This window comes from Cygnus olor, chromosome 1 (assembly GCF_009769625.2).
Source record: "Cygnus olor isolate bCygOlo1 chromosome 1, bCygOlo1.pri.v2, whole genome shotgun sequence".
Classification (NCBI taxonomy): Eukaryota; Metazoa; Chordata; class Aves; order Anseriformes; family Anatidae; genus Cygnus; species Cygnus olor.
This window is the reverse complement of record NC_049169.1, coordinates 4,681,551-4,695,359: the sequence shown is the minus strand read 5'-3', so window position 1 is coordinate 4,695,359 and position 13,809 is coordinate 4,681,551. Positions and strand designations below refer to the sequence as shown.

Genomic DNA, 13,809 nt, shown 5'->3' with positions numbered 1-13,809 from the left:
CTTCTCCACTGAAGCTGAGGCTTTCCCTTGGAGGGGAAGCAATTTGATTACGTACTCAGCAACTGCTTCTTCCTGTACTGCAAGACCCCAAAAAATTGCTCTGCAGTGGGAGGTGGAAGCAGTCGCTCTCAGCATTGGTGGTGGAAACAGGTATCTGAGATGCATGGCAAAAAATTAGCCCTGCCCAGCCACGTCTCCCACAGGGACTGCCAACTGGACCATGTGAAAGTACAGAATCAGTTATCAAGAATTGTTATCAAGCTGATTTAGTATGGCTTACTTCCATGTTGTGTTTTATTCCACTTATTTCCAAGCCTTTAATTAGCTCTTCCTCCAAAATTTGTTCTGTAATTAAATGTATTGCTGTCATCAGGTACCTCGACCACTTTCCCCTTCTTCCGCATTTCTGTTTTCCTTTATATATTATTTATTAAAATAGATTTAACCAACATTGAATTTTAAAATAAAACTAAATGTATTCAAAACTTACTTGTCACTGAGTCTGCAAATTCACAAGCCAGCTATTTTGTAACTTGGGAGGAAGATTATCCCGTTCCTTGACATCAGTTTGCAAATGTCCCTATATTTTTGCTTCTCAATCCATTATCATTAACTTTCACCACTGTCAACCTACTGCCATTATCCCTCTTGTCTTAGTTCTCAGTAAAGGGGAGAACAGACATGGGATCAGAGGCAAGGTATTCTCTTTGGTGACCAGCGACAGGACCCAAGAACAGCATGAAACTACGTCAGGTAGGTTCAGGTTGGGCATTAGGAAAAGGTTCTTCACTGAGAGGCACTGGGACAGGCTCCCCAGGGCAGCGGTCACAGCACCGAGCCTGATGGAGATCAAGAAGTGTTTGGACAGTGCTCCCAGACATACGGTCTGAGTTTTGGGTGGTGCTGCGTGGAGCCAGGAGTTGGCCTTGATGATCCTTGTGGGTCCCTTCCAACTCGGGATATTGTATGAGTCCCTTCTTGGCTCATACTGACATCATTCTTCACCTCCTCCCTGTCTTCACTTCCATGATCCTCTCTTCCTTTGCAACATTTAATTCAGCTTGACTTCTGGTGAGCCTGACTTCACCTCCACAGTCTTTTGCTTTGAAGACACAACTCCTTTGCTAACAGCCTTTTTCTCCTAGAGGTACAATGCTTGCACTCAACACCCGTTTTGAAGGAGTTACTGATGCATTTCACTCTGTAGTTGTTTCCCCCTTTCCAGAGGCAGAAATCACCACTTTTGAATCCATTAGGTCTTCAGTCCTGCTGACTTTTCTAGCTATCTCCTTTGGTTTACAGGCATCTGCACTCTTGGAATTGAATTACAGGGTTTCTACTGTTTATTTTTCCATTACTTTAAGTAAAACAGAGTTCTGTCCGTGGCCTCCACCCTCTGTATCTATTACACCAGGCTATTTCTCCCAGCAACCACAACCACCTTTCTGCCAATGACTCCCACATCTCCCTCCTATTCTTTCTCACCATCCTGACTTACAGCTCGGGATGGTTCATCGCCAGTCTGACAAAACACAACTGAGCTGGTAGCGTGGCGTCTCGCTATCTTTCATCTTCTTTTCTCTCTTATCATCAATAACAAAGCTGCTCAGAGCTTCGACGGGAAAACCACCTAACATTATCCCCTTGTGCTGAGCTCTGAACGGCAAAGCCAGAAGCTGGTAAAACATGTTTATGCCAACGAGCTCTTTGCAAACTTTCTCTTATGTGTTCATTGCAAACTGCCCTTTATTATCATTTGTCCTGGCAAATGTTATGGGATGCATGATCTAGAAGCTACATCTACCCGTTTTAATGGGAACCAGGGTAGAATATAAAATTTCATTAACTGCTAGGAAATTATGCCAGCATGGGTTTAGGAACGTCTGAAATGGTAATTTCCAGCTTGTTACCGAGACATATTTCTGTAAGAAACATGCAAGATGCCAGTCCTGAACTTGCAGGCTCTGTAGAGCTACAGCTCAGCTGCTCATAGGGTGCCTTTACTAAATTTGGGTAGGACCACCTTCTTCTCTTGTGTTTAGGGAAGGTAACTTCTCCATGGACCTCTTCTGCACGTCCAGCTCTCAGGAACTAAAATATTAATTTTTTGGTGTATGCAGTTTACTTACTTTTGTTTAAAAACTTCAATAAAAAGAAGCATCTCCATCAAAGACAAGCACAAATCAGTACCCATCTCCTGCAATAATCCTCTATGGAGGCAAAACTGTTCTTTTAAACAAATACCCATCTGCCTTTCCATTCTTTCACACGGATTGGATCGATTTATGTTGTACTTTGCAAGGGCAGCTGCTCATGCCCATTTAAAACAAGCGATTTGCTTATGTGTCTAAACATGCCCGAAGGTTTTTTTTTCTTTAATTGCGTTGTACAGTATACAATTTTTTACTCTTGAGCAATAAGCAGAAAAATCAAAGAATCTCACAGTAACTTGTTTTGTTTTCTAATGACTCAAGCATTTTTATGGATTCACTTTTGGAGTCATCACCCGATGTGGCCAGCAGCAAAATGAAAATAATTTGCCACAGCCTACCAGCTACCATAAACAGGATGAATAATTAGTTGGGGTGGCTTCTGTAATTAAAAAGGAAAAAAAAAAGAAAAAAAGAAAAAGAAAAAGCTAAAGACTAAATCTGAACTTGGAAATAACTCACATACAAGGAAGAAAAAACTATTCTGAATCACCTTGAGAAATATAAACTGATTATTTACATGTTTCAGTAAAAGGGATATAATCTTTTTTTTTTTTTTCCATGTAAAAGCTGCAATCCTGCAGCAAGGGAGGGGCTGGGGAACCTCCAGTGCAGCAAACAGGACTTCTGGATGGATACAAGACCACACATGCGGCTTTCACAGCAGCATTGGGGCTAATAAGTTACACTCAAAAAGAACAATCAGGAAAGGGATATGAATCATACCCCACACAATATCTCCATTAAAATGCACATCCATTCAGAATTTGAAAAGGCATTGAAAAAGCAGTCCTCCAGCTCTTCTAATTTAATGATTACAGAACAGAAAAATGTGGGTCTGCTTACACACACACACAGATTTATGAGAGCAGCCAAGATCACTGGAATTCCTAAAGCACACCTCTGCAGCCTTGGAGAGGAGCAAGATCATTTTTCATCGCTCTGCCTCCTCACTTAGGTGGTCTATTGATCATATCAAAACTGATTTAACCATTACACGCTCTCCTCTGTCTTACAGCAAGAGCTGGAGTGACACCCGGGGCGTTAGTTCTGGCAAAGCACAGTTAACACAAGCTTTCACTGCTAAGTGCTGCATTGTAAAATAATTGGGATACCCATTAGCACTGCAATAAACAGAGACTTTCGCTGCTCGGCCTCTATTGTTTAATTTTCCCAAACAGTGGTTTCCCTTTCTCCAGTTTTCTCCCCGAAGTATCACTTTTTCCCTCCTATTTAATTCCACAGCAAGTTCTCCTCCAGAGCTTTCTGTTGAATAAGCAACGTCTCGCGGGGTAACCAACACCGCCCACAGCTGCATCCCACAATAGCCCCATGCTGCTTGCATTACGTCTTTTGGAGGATTTGGTCACGGTGCCTTAACTGCTACAAACACTGCCCTTATTCATGAAAACGTGCGGGAGGAGGGGCTTCCAGCAGGATTCCTTTACCTGTTTCCCCACCACAAAACAGTGAAATAAATGGAATGGGTCACGAGCTACTTGGCCATAATGCAAACCTATGGCTTGACAAGTCAATAAAAAGCCAATCCTTTCCTCCCTAGCCACACACAGGGAGCCAAGGCTAGAGACAAACAATTTGGATGTGCCTACAAAGGGAGCTTAATGAACCCCATTATTCAGCTATTGTGGGCAAACACGATGAAGACAGCAATCTAAATTATCAACGTCTGAATGGCTCCCTGCTAAATAGCACCCAAAGTTCAAAAGTTTCTTCCCAAGGTCTTGTTTATCCGTAAGAGAACAAGCCCATTAAAAATGAAAGTTCATGAATACCCACCAAAGATGATAGTGTAAAAATGAGAGGCATTCTTGAAAACTACATAGGGCAGAATTCTACTTTAATTGAAGCTAATAGCAAAGTCCTATCTTAGATATCTAGCTATTTACACAGCTCAAAAAAAACATTTGTTTGAGTACCTTCCAAAAAATGCATATTCATGTTACACCAGCAATTACAGATCCCTGGTGAACTCTGGGGAATACCAACACAGTCCTTGCCTAATTTCTTGTCTTCAGCCAGGTCAATAAAAGTGTATTCATGGAGCTGCCAACAACTCTCATCTCCTCCTTTGGTGCCCTTACCTTTTTTAAGCCTGATTTTGTGTGTGTGTTCCCAAGAAAATTTAATCTCCAGAGAGTTTGCAGCTCAATTCTTCTCTAAATTAAGCTTGTTGCAGATAGGATATCCATATTTTAGGCATGTGTTTTTGGAGACCGTTACCCTATAATAAATTTGGTGGCATCCTGCTACAGGTTAAATGGTACAGTTTTACGCAATTTCAAAAAGCGTGCATAAAGAACTGCTTGATTGGAATTCTGTTGCCCAACTGTGGCTGCACTTCAAATAATCAATTCTTGAGCAAGCAGCAGTGATGACCCAAGCCACCGATTTATGAAAAATAAACACCTTCCAGCAGTCCAGCTGTGTTTCAGGTCGGGTTAGAGCTTCAGAATCATGCCATTTTCTCAAGCTGTATTTCCTTTCAGGTTTCCACTTTGACAGACACGTGCCATTTGGCCAACTTATAAAAATACCTGTTATGATCACCCTACTGTGGTGGAAAGCCTTGGATGGTCAATCACAGAAACTCTAATAAAACAGAAAGCGATGGGACAAGTTCCCCTCTTAGTCCCAGAAACATACTTCTGGGTCACCAATATTACCCAGAGAGATTGCACCTAGAGGCTGCAAATTAATTTGGTCCATATTGCCACTTGGCTTTGAGGTGCCCTACAAAGGATGTCAGTTAGTTAGGCTGGTGGCTTTTGTCATGGGCATATCGTGCTGTTGAGTGAGCCTCCAAAGGAACATAAGTATGGCCTTAGACTGATAACATCCTAGCAAGAGATAAAAAGCTTTAGTGGAGTCAATTAAATATCTGGACAAAAAAAAAAAAAAAAAAAAAAAACCTCCTTCTATCCCTTAATCCTTTTTGGATTTTATTTTAAAATTCACAGGTTATTTAATACACATTTTATAGATGCATGGGCACACATATCTTAGCATGTGTGTGATTTTTGTGGAGAAGGTCACAGATCTACTCGCTTTAAAAATACGCAAGACAAGGGGCAATTTCAGTAGAGTGGCTGGTCAGATTTACAAGTTAAACACTGTTAAAATACCTGTCCTTCCCCTATTCATGTCTGTTTTCCTGCTGATGGCAGGGAACACACCATCAACGTGGTAAAAGTCTGGAGCAAAAGCCCGACAGTTTAAGACAAAGTTCAGAGGCCTCATTTCACAAACACATGCACATATATATGCACACATATATCCTGCTTCTGTGTCACAGAAGCACTTAAACAATAACTAACGAGAGGTACTCTGCTTCGTGGTCTGCCATTAGTGTTAGAAACCATGAGGTTTTTCTTAAAAATTGTATTTAAATTGTATTTTATGTATTTTTTCTGTATCAAAAATTACAGCACATGCTTTACCTGAAGTTTATGGCAACCGTGCTCGTAACTGGAATGTCAACAGCTCATCAATAGATATGCTTTTTAAAAATTTACATGTAGAAAACTCATGTGTATGAAAGTTTTTAAAAACTTTTGTTTATGAAATGTGATTTATGCTCAGGAAAAATAACTAGACAAAAAGAAACCATGATACCACTGAATAAAAGTATTAAATTCTGCTCATCATTTGCAGATGATTTAAAATTGAAAAGTCTATAGTAGCTTTGTGCTTTTTACATTTTTTTAAAAGATAACATCTCTAGTTCCTTCCTATACTAACTCAGTTAGCAATCTTCTACCCTGATAACACTGGAGTGGAAAAAATACAGTGAAAAACCCTTCCTACATATCATTCAAATCATATCTAAAAAGGTGGTCATAAATATTTCAGAACCCAAGCAAACTAATAAGAGCTAGGCCCATTAAGGATAAGATCTTTTACAACAAATTAAATAAAACAATTTATTGAAGCCTGGACTTGAGATAAACTAGATTTACTAGCTGACCTTTTATTCATTTAAAGAACAAAATTAGCTCTAATTGCATTAGAATGGAATCCAGTAAATTTCTTCTAATGTGGCATCCAAGCAAGTATTGCTGTAATTGTTTACAACTAAGATGGAAATGCTTTGATTAGAATCTACTTTCTTCTTGTTTTACTGTGCAGTTAAAACACTTCCAAAAAAACCTAAAGTGTAACAGTTTTCCAATATTGGTCTTTCCATCGTTCAGCAACAGCTACATTTTCACGTCCATTAAGCTAATGTCATTAACTGCCATCTCTTTGGAACTGATGGGTGTTGGAAGAATATTTGTGCACTAGACAAGCTCGACTGTCCACTATGCACTTGTATTCACAGAAACAATAAAAGTTCTCTGCCACAACCAGCACTGCTTTGTATGCTGGTCCATGCAGAGGGGCTGAGAAGCAAAATGATAGCAAAATTGTTTGCTCCACTGCAAAGGCGTCTTCCTCAGCACCACTGCATTATTTGGGTAGATTTGTGCTGCCATCTCTTTGCTGTATTTACAGGGAGATCTGAACTTCCATTTTAAGTGTCATCAAATCTGACATCTTTTCTTCAGATACCTGAAATTTGGAAGAATTTTCTCACGGAAAGGGTGGTTAGGCATTGAACAGGCTGCCCAGGGAAGTCGTGGAGTCACCACCCCTGGAGGTATTCAAGAGACGTGGATGTGGCACTGAGGGACATGGTTCAGGGGTGGACTTGGTAGTGTTAGGTGACGGCTGGACTAGACGAGCTTATGGGTCTTTTCCAAGCTAAATGATTCCATAAAATACTTTGTGACATCACCAAGCTCTGCAAGTACTTCCATTAAAGACAATGTTTTGCATGAAGTTCCCCCAAAACAGACCAACTTCCAACCGAATGGGTATTTAAGTTCCTCCCAAATCCTCCCAACAGCTCTTCCTCCTAACAGAGGAAACTGAAAAAAATCATTACTCCATCTAGTTTTATAACTCATCAACTTCTATCAATCCCCAGAAACTCTTCTGACATATTTCCATGGCCATTCACAATAATCTTAAATAATTCTGTGCTAGTAAAGGTTCCAGAGACATCTGAATCAACAACCCCACCTGACAATTACCTGATATTCAGACCTTTGTTATCGATACAGAAGAAACGTAAGTTTAACTTTCCCTTAACATAACACAGAAGCCTAGCTTTTCTTTCTGTCTCTTACAAGCTATGTAAAAGGTTGATGAACCTACTATGGTCTTGCAACTAAAAACTTTAATCCAGGTAGCAGAGACTTTTGGTATACTTCAGCAGCCCAAACCACACATGTGATGCTGCTTTCTCTCAGAGCCATACCAGTCCTTATAATGATCACTACATATGAAAATTAAAATATGCTTTAAGTCAAGGCTGAATATTAATTGCTTAGGATGAAAGAAAAAAACATTATTTACAGTAGGACAGCTCACCTGCAAGCCCTGCTGCATTAGACATTGGACACCACACTAAACAGTTCCCAGAGCCAAGGCCACATGGCACAAACTGGGTTTCATTGTGCAACAGCAGATTTCTTCCTGGGTTTTGCCTTGGAAGACTATGACAAATCCTAAAAGCTATTGCAAAGCTCCAAAATTTTGTGTTTGCCATTGGTCAGAAGGTATAACTTTTACAGGCAGTCAAAGTTAGGAGGCCCGTATGGTAGGCATAGAGGGGAGATGTCTAGGGAAGGAAAGGGAAATGAGTATGCAAATAGAGATGGAGTACTAAGGACTGAAGCCTCATCTGGTTGCACAACTTGAAGCAGTATCAAAGATAAGTATCAAGCAGTGAAGATGGAGTTCCCCTCCTGTGCCCCGTACTGATGCTGCCCAAGCACTTTTTAGCACTGCCTATCAGCTGCCTCCAGAACTCTTCCACCCCGGAAGATCTCAGCCTTGCTGTTTAATTCTTCCTTACTTTGTTGAGAAACTTTAAGCTAAGTCTCCTGTCAAGGTGGCAATAGAGAGGTATATTGGAAACTGGGATGGAACCGGGTTTTCCAGAGGGCCAAAAACTGAGATGTCAGTATCTCTGACCCACTGCAAGCTAGCAGGCCTGAAGATGATGTGCTCACAGGGTTTGTAGGAAGCAGATAAAGTCTGAAGTCTCTTTTCAAAATGTGTGTGGGCGTGAGAAAGATTAGGGTGAGATAAGAGGGGAAGCAAAATAGTATTTTTGGTACTAAAATATGGTTTCAGAACTATGATCTACAAGCTCTGCCTTGAAAATAAAACTTTTTTTTTTTTCTTCAGATATCAACATTTCTACAGTTCTTGAATAGACGAGTTTAAAAGTATCCATAGCTCCTCAAGATGGAAGGTGGATTTGCAGGCTTTAAATGGACAGTCTGTCCAGCCGCACATGTTCAGGCTGCATGCAGCAGACAGACAGCTGTCCTGAAGCAGTGAGAGCTTTCATACAATCTGAGGCACGGAAATTTTAGATCACACTCATTCTGTGAAAGGGGGAAAACAGGAATGGTAGAAAAGCATAGAGAGAACAGCAAGAAGCCCTGGTCTTCGGGGTGGTGTCCCATCAAAACCATCTTTGGTTGCTTCTGTCCCATAGCAACTGCAAGCCAACATAATTCACAGTTACCTACTTGGCCAAAGAGCAGAATAGGGCAGCAGAGAAAAACGGAATAATCATCATAGATGCCACTCAACTTATTAAGCAGAAAAATTAGTGATTAGGGGATTTAGTTCAGAATGTCTTTAAAAGAGAAGCAATTAGATTAGCAATATTTAATGGGATAAACAGAAAGGAAAAATCTGTTTGGTGCTCATGTCTACCACCAGACACAAAAGTGTAGTCTATTCAATCAAAAACAACAACAACAAAATGATTAAATGAAACTTTCACACACGAGACAGGAGTAGCCTACAAAGCCCAGTGACGCTTGGTTTCCCCAGAGTCTCTACCCACCTGCTTATGCTGTATGATCTCAGGATAGGGATCATTCTATTTATGGCTATTCAGTACTAAATAACTACTATTTGTACAACAGCACCCAATAATTAGGGAGCTAATGAACAAACATTTGAGATGTGTTAGGTACACTCAGGAATAATCATCAACAATTATAATAAAACAGACACGCATAAAGGCATTTCAATTGTTATGCTTTAAAGCATAAAACAACTGTTAGCTGAAGTGCATTATGAAACTTGGCTGCAGGTTACTCTAGCGATACCTATCCATTATGGAAGCCTGACTCAGTGTCACCGGAGGTAGCATATGAGTCTAGATGGAGTCTTGTACTCTTGCCTGGGAAAAACAGGATGGATGGAAGATGATGCGTTCCACTTGGAGGGTTAAAAAAAAAAAAAAAAGGGTAAAATATCTAAAAAGTTTCTGTTGGTAAGTGTTCTGCTTGATTTTTTGTTAGAATGACCAAAAGATGTCATAGCTGCATGAGTGTCATTTGCCACTAATTTTTAACTGTTTTCCACTGAAAATAAGAGCTGCCACATGTGACAGACGATGAAGCGTGTTAAGCACACACCTTGCAGATGGCTTTTTTTGTACTTACATCTTGTCTTGGCCTGCACCCACTCTTAATGTCAGCCGAGGAATAACCGGTGATGGAGCTGGAACAACTGGTTCCACCTTTATCTGTACAAGGGAACACAATCACCAATCAAAGACTGTAAAGAGACTCCCAAACAATATTAATTACATGAAAGCACTGATAGAGTTAACCGGAGTATACTGGCTTAATACTTATATTGTTCTCTCACACTTTGTGCTGCAGCACGGATGGTCACAGTTTGCTAGGAGCTCCCAGCCACAGCAAATCAAAAATACAAATTCTGGACTAAAAAGTCAAATTGAAATTCCCCTGACTTTGTAATAGCTCACGTACTTCCTTACAAGTCTTACTGATTTAGCATTTAACTAAAAAATTCGGTATGTTTCTAAACAATGACATGAAATGCTTTGACCTTAGTGCTGAAACTTGACAGGTGTTTGCACTTTTTTCTGAGACTTAAATTCAAGCCATTAGTACTCAGATTCATCACATAAAGGTACCGTGGCACGCTTCAATCAAAATTAGACACAGAGAAAGCAAATAAACCTCAAGCACATACTGAACACTTTACGAAAGTGCTTATCCACACACACACGTAACAGAACCACTGCCTTTAATGCAATTTGGCTGAGGTTTCTAATGGCTATTTTTCAGATGGAAGTCAGATGGCCTGATTTCCAAACTTGGTATCTGGTGGATTCGGACCACCAGAATATGTCCTTAAACTCTTTGAACTCTGCCATAATTATCAACTTCCACTGAGCCAGCCAAAGCTACTGCTTTGCAACACCTGTACAGAATCTTCTCAGATTTTACAGGTGAAACTTTAATGATTTTCCATACATAAGTTGCTCCACTTATATATAATTATATGAAAAATATATATACATACACATTATATATATATATACACATTATATGTATATATACACATACAGAGAGGGAGACTGATCTCATTTTAAGCATGTGCATCACTGTATTTAACAAAACAGGAATTTAGCAAAATATGGTCCAAGAACTTGAGAGCCAAAAAGAGCAAGCATACACTGAACGGAAACCTGAGCAATTCTCAGTGGGAACAATCTGTTTTAAAACGCTTTCATAAAGAAAGAGAGGGCACACAACCAATTTAAAGCACAGACTAGTGCAGGAGACAGCAGGACAGAAGGGAAGGGCTCAGTTAGGAATTATGTTAGAACTCCTAAGGACAAAGTCCTGTGCCACACACCTTGTCCAAAAAATTGGAGCTGCTCATCAGGAGATGTCTACTCCAGAGAGAAGGGCTGCAGCTTGTGTAGTATTTCTGTTTTGATACTGTTAACCACATTTTTTGATAAAGCTCTCCGTGGATATGTATTAGCCTGCTACACAGGCTACTCTCTACCTTTTTGTTTATACAGCCCAATTTTTTGTTATGTCATGCCCCTGCAATGTTGCAAGAGTTTTTTTTGTTATCTCTGGAGCTCCTACTGACTGGGACGATTTCACTGCTGCTTTCAATGGGTAAGTCTTTTAACTGCTTTCCTGACATCTTAAACTGTAGCATCGTCCACTGAATGGAGACCTGGTATTGAAGTTTGTACTTACAGCACACAGCACACAAAGATACCCACCTCATTGGGCCCTTGCATTAATGTCCTTTGCATTATTATTTGTATATCACAAAGCCGTTCTAAGAAACAATGGCAGGGGCTCATATGGCAAAAGAAAATCACATAAAACACTTCTTTACGTCAAATACTAACAGCACAGTCAGCTCTGAGAGGAAAACTGGGCTCTGCAACAATCCAAACTCTTACCCTTTGATACAAGAGGAGGGTTTGCGTGTAGGGTTGGAGCAGAACAAAAATTAAGGAGCATTCACAGCGATATTGTGGATGTCCTGGTCTTCCTCTACACCGACGGTAAGATTTTCACTCACGAGTAAGAACTGTTTACTTTGGGGCAGCCGTGGCAAGCCCAGCACTGATGTGAGGACGGCTCCCTTTCTTGTAAGGGAGTTCCTCGACTGCTTTAGTTTACAGCTCAGCGTATTAAGGTTAGCTGAAACTGGGTCAGCAGCTGCTTCACAAGCTGCTCAGTCATTCCTACAGCATGCCCAGTAATCTCTGTCGTAGAAGCGGGGTGTAACTGCTTCAATTGTCTGCTTTTAATTTGGCACTGCGTGCAGGGCAGCACCCTTGCTCCCAGCCTCGTCTCCGGGTTCCCAGGGCAGCACCCCAACAGTTTGGGCAGAGCACGGAGCTGCAAGCCCTACCCCAATCTCCTCTTCTTCAGCCCTGAGACTGACCACTTCAGGCTTTAGCTTCTGCTTTCAGCCATCTATGTTGAGTACTTGGTGCTGCTCTGAGTCTTTCTACCCAGCAACTTGGGGTAAATTACAGGGAAAACGGTATAACCAGCTTCAATTCCCCAAGAGGATGGGCCGCATGCTTGCATAATAACTGCAATTATATTTGAAGAATGGAAATGTTACCATCGATTCTTATATCGAGTTAACTCTTCTGTTTAAGAACAGCAATAGCTGCTACTTACTGCTTTATGTAACGAATCTGATGGTTTGTAATGGCCACCAGGGGCTGAAGTTTTCAGCAGCCCCCAAACCTACCTTCCAGACTGCACTTACACCTCCAAAGCAGATGCGTCGCGGACGGCTCGGTGGCCGAGCAGTAACTCCATCATTTGCTCCTAAAGCACGACCGCTGCCTAAGTAAGTCATTGCGTGATCTAAAAGCTAAATTAAGGAAACATGTACTTTTAGGGGTTAAAAGGAAAGAGCAGCATTCGGGAGTAATACTAGGAATTGGGGCCAGCAGAAGAGCATTTACAGTGGATTACTAAGCTTCCCAAATCACCAAAGAGGTAAAGTCCAGCAATATAAGACTCCTTTGTAGCTAACTAAAAATACATTGTCAGTGGATTTGTCCAGTTTTATGTATAAGCAATACTTCTTTCACCTGAACTAATACTAGTAGTCATATAAGCCCCTTATTGCCATGTGCTGCATTTTTTTTGCTAATCTTCAAGGATTTAGCTTCTTTGCCACATACCTCAGGGCACCAACTGATAAAGCTCTAACTCTCCATTTTTCCAGGACACCAGCAGTGCGGCCTTGCAAAAAATGAAAATCGCTCAAGAGATTTAAAGGGGAAATTTATTTTTAAAATCCTGACTTGAAGCAAAGAGGTGGATTTAAAAAAAGCTTATCTATCAAGAATCAGTTTAAATTTTAATTCTATCTGGGGATTCTTTCATGCATTCTAGCTTTAAAGTTTATCTTTTGACAGGGACTTTTTGCCAAGGTAATGGGCAGCTTTGTCAATTTAATTTGTCCAAGTTTTTCTTATCACTGAACTCTTTTTCCTAATATATATATGTGCAGTCCATATTCAAGCTTTACCAGTTTGTATTTGTTTGTGTAGCTGTTATATTGCTCTACATCAAATTACATTCAGAGAATTGGAGAAGAAACGCAAAATCAAACATATGAAAAACAAACAACTTACCTCTATTTTATATACGAGTGTTTAATTTATTGAGGAAACTCTCCCAAAATTCTCAGTGAAATACTGGTAAGCCACCTCGAGCATGAGGGGCAGAGAGAGAGCTGCCATCCAGACCAAATGAGGAGTCCATGAAACAATGTTTTGCAGCCTAGAACTTGGACATTAAATTAACATGGACAACTGGAGCACCACCTCGTCAATCACTGATTCATCCACAGCAGACAAATATTAGTTTTCCCAATCAGCTGGATTCTGCACAGAAATGCCACTTTTCTACTTAAAATATAGTCTAAATTTTGAAATCAGCAGTTTGTTTCAAGTCTACCAGAGAGCACAACAGGGTACGGTCTCTGACAGTGGCAAAATGGAAAGCGAAGAATATCCCAAGTCTGAGCTTGTATGAACTGAGAATCATGCTCAAAGTAGGACGCAAAGAGAATCTTTGTAAAACCAGAAATTGAGTAGTGCTTCCTAATGCTAAGGACAGAGATTTAGGAAATCCTGTATCCAAGGTTATCTGTATCCACGACAATCTTTCTTCTTCTTCTTTTTTTTTTT

General features: G+C 40.4%; 1 protein-coding gene across 1 annotated transcript in view; it reads right to left on the bottom strand.

Moving 5' to 3' along the window:
* Positions 1-13,809, bottom strand: part of TAF3 (TATA-box binding protein associated factor 3) — a 115,549-nt gene that overhangs the window by 12,805 nt on the left and 88,935 nt on the right. The window contains 1 exon segment of the mRNA XM_040546653.1: positions 9,746-9,828. Within this exon segment, the coding sequence (XP_040402587.1) occupies positions 9,746-9,828 (83 nt within the window).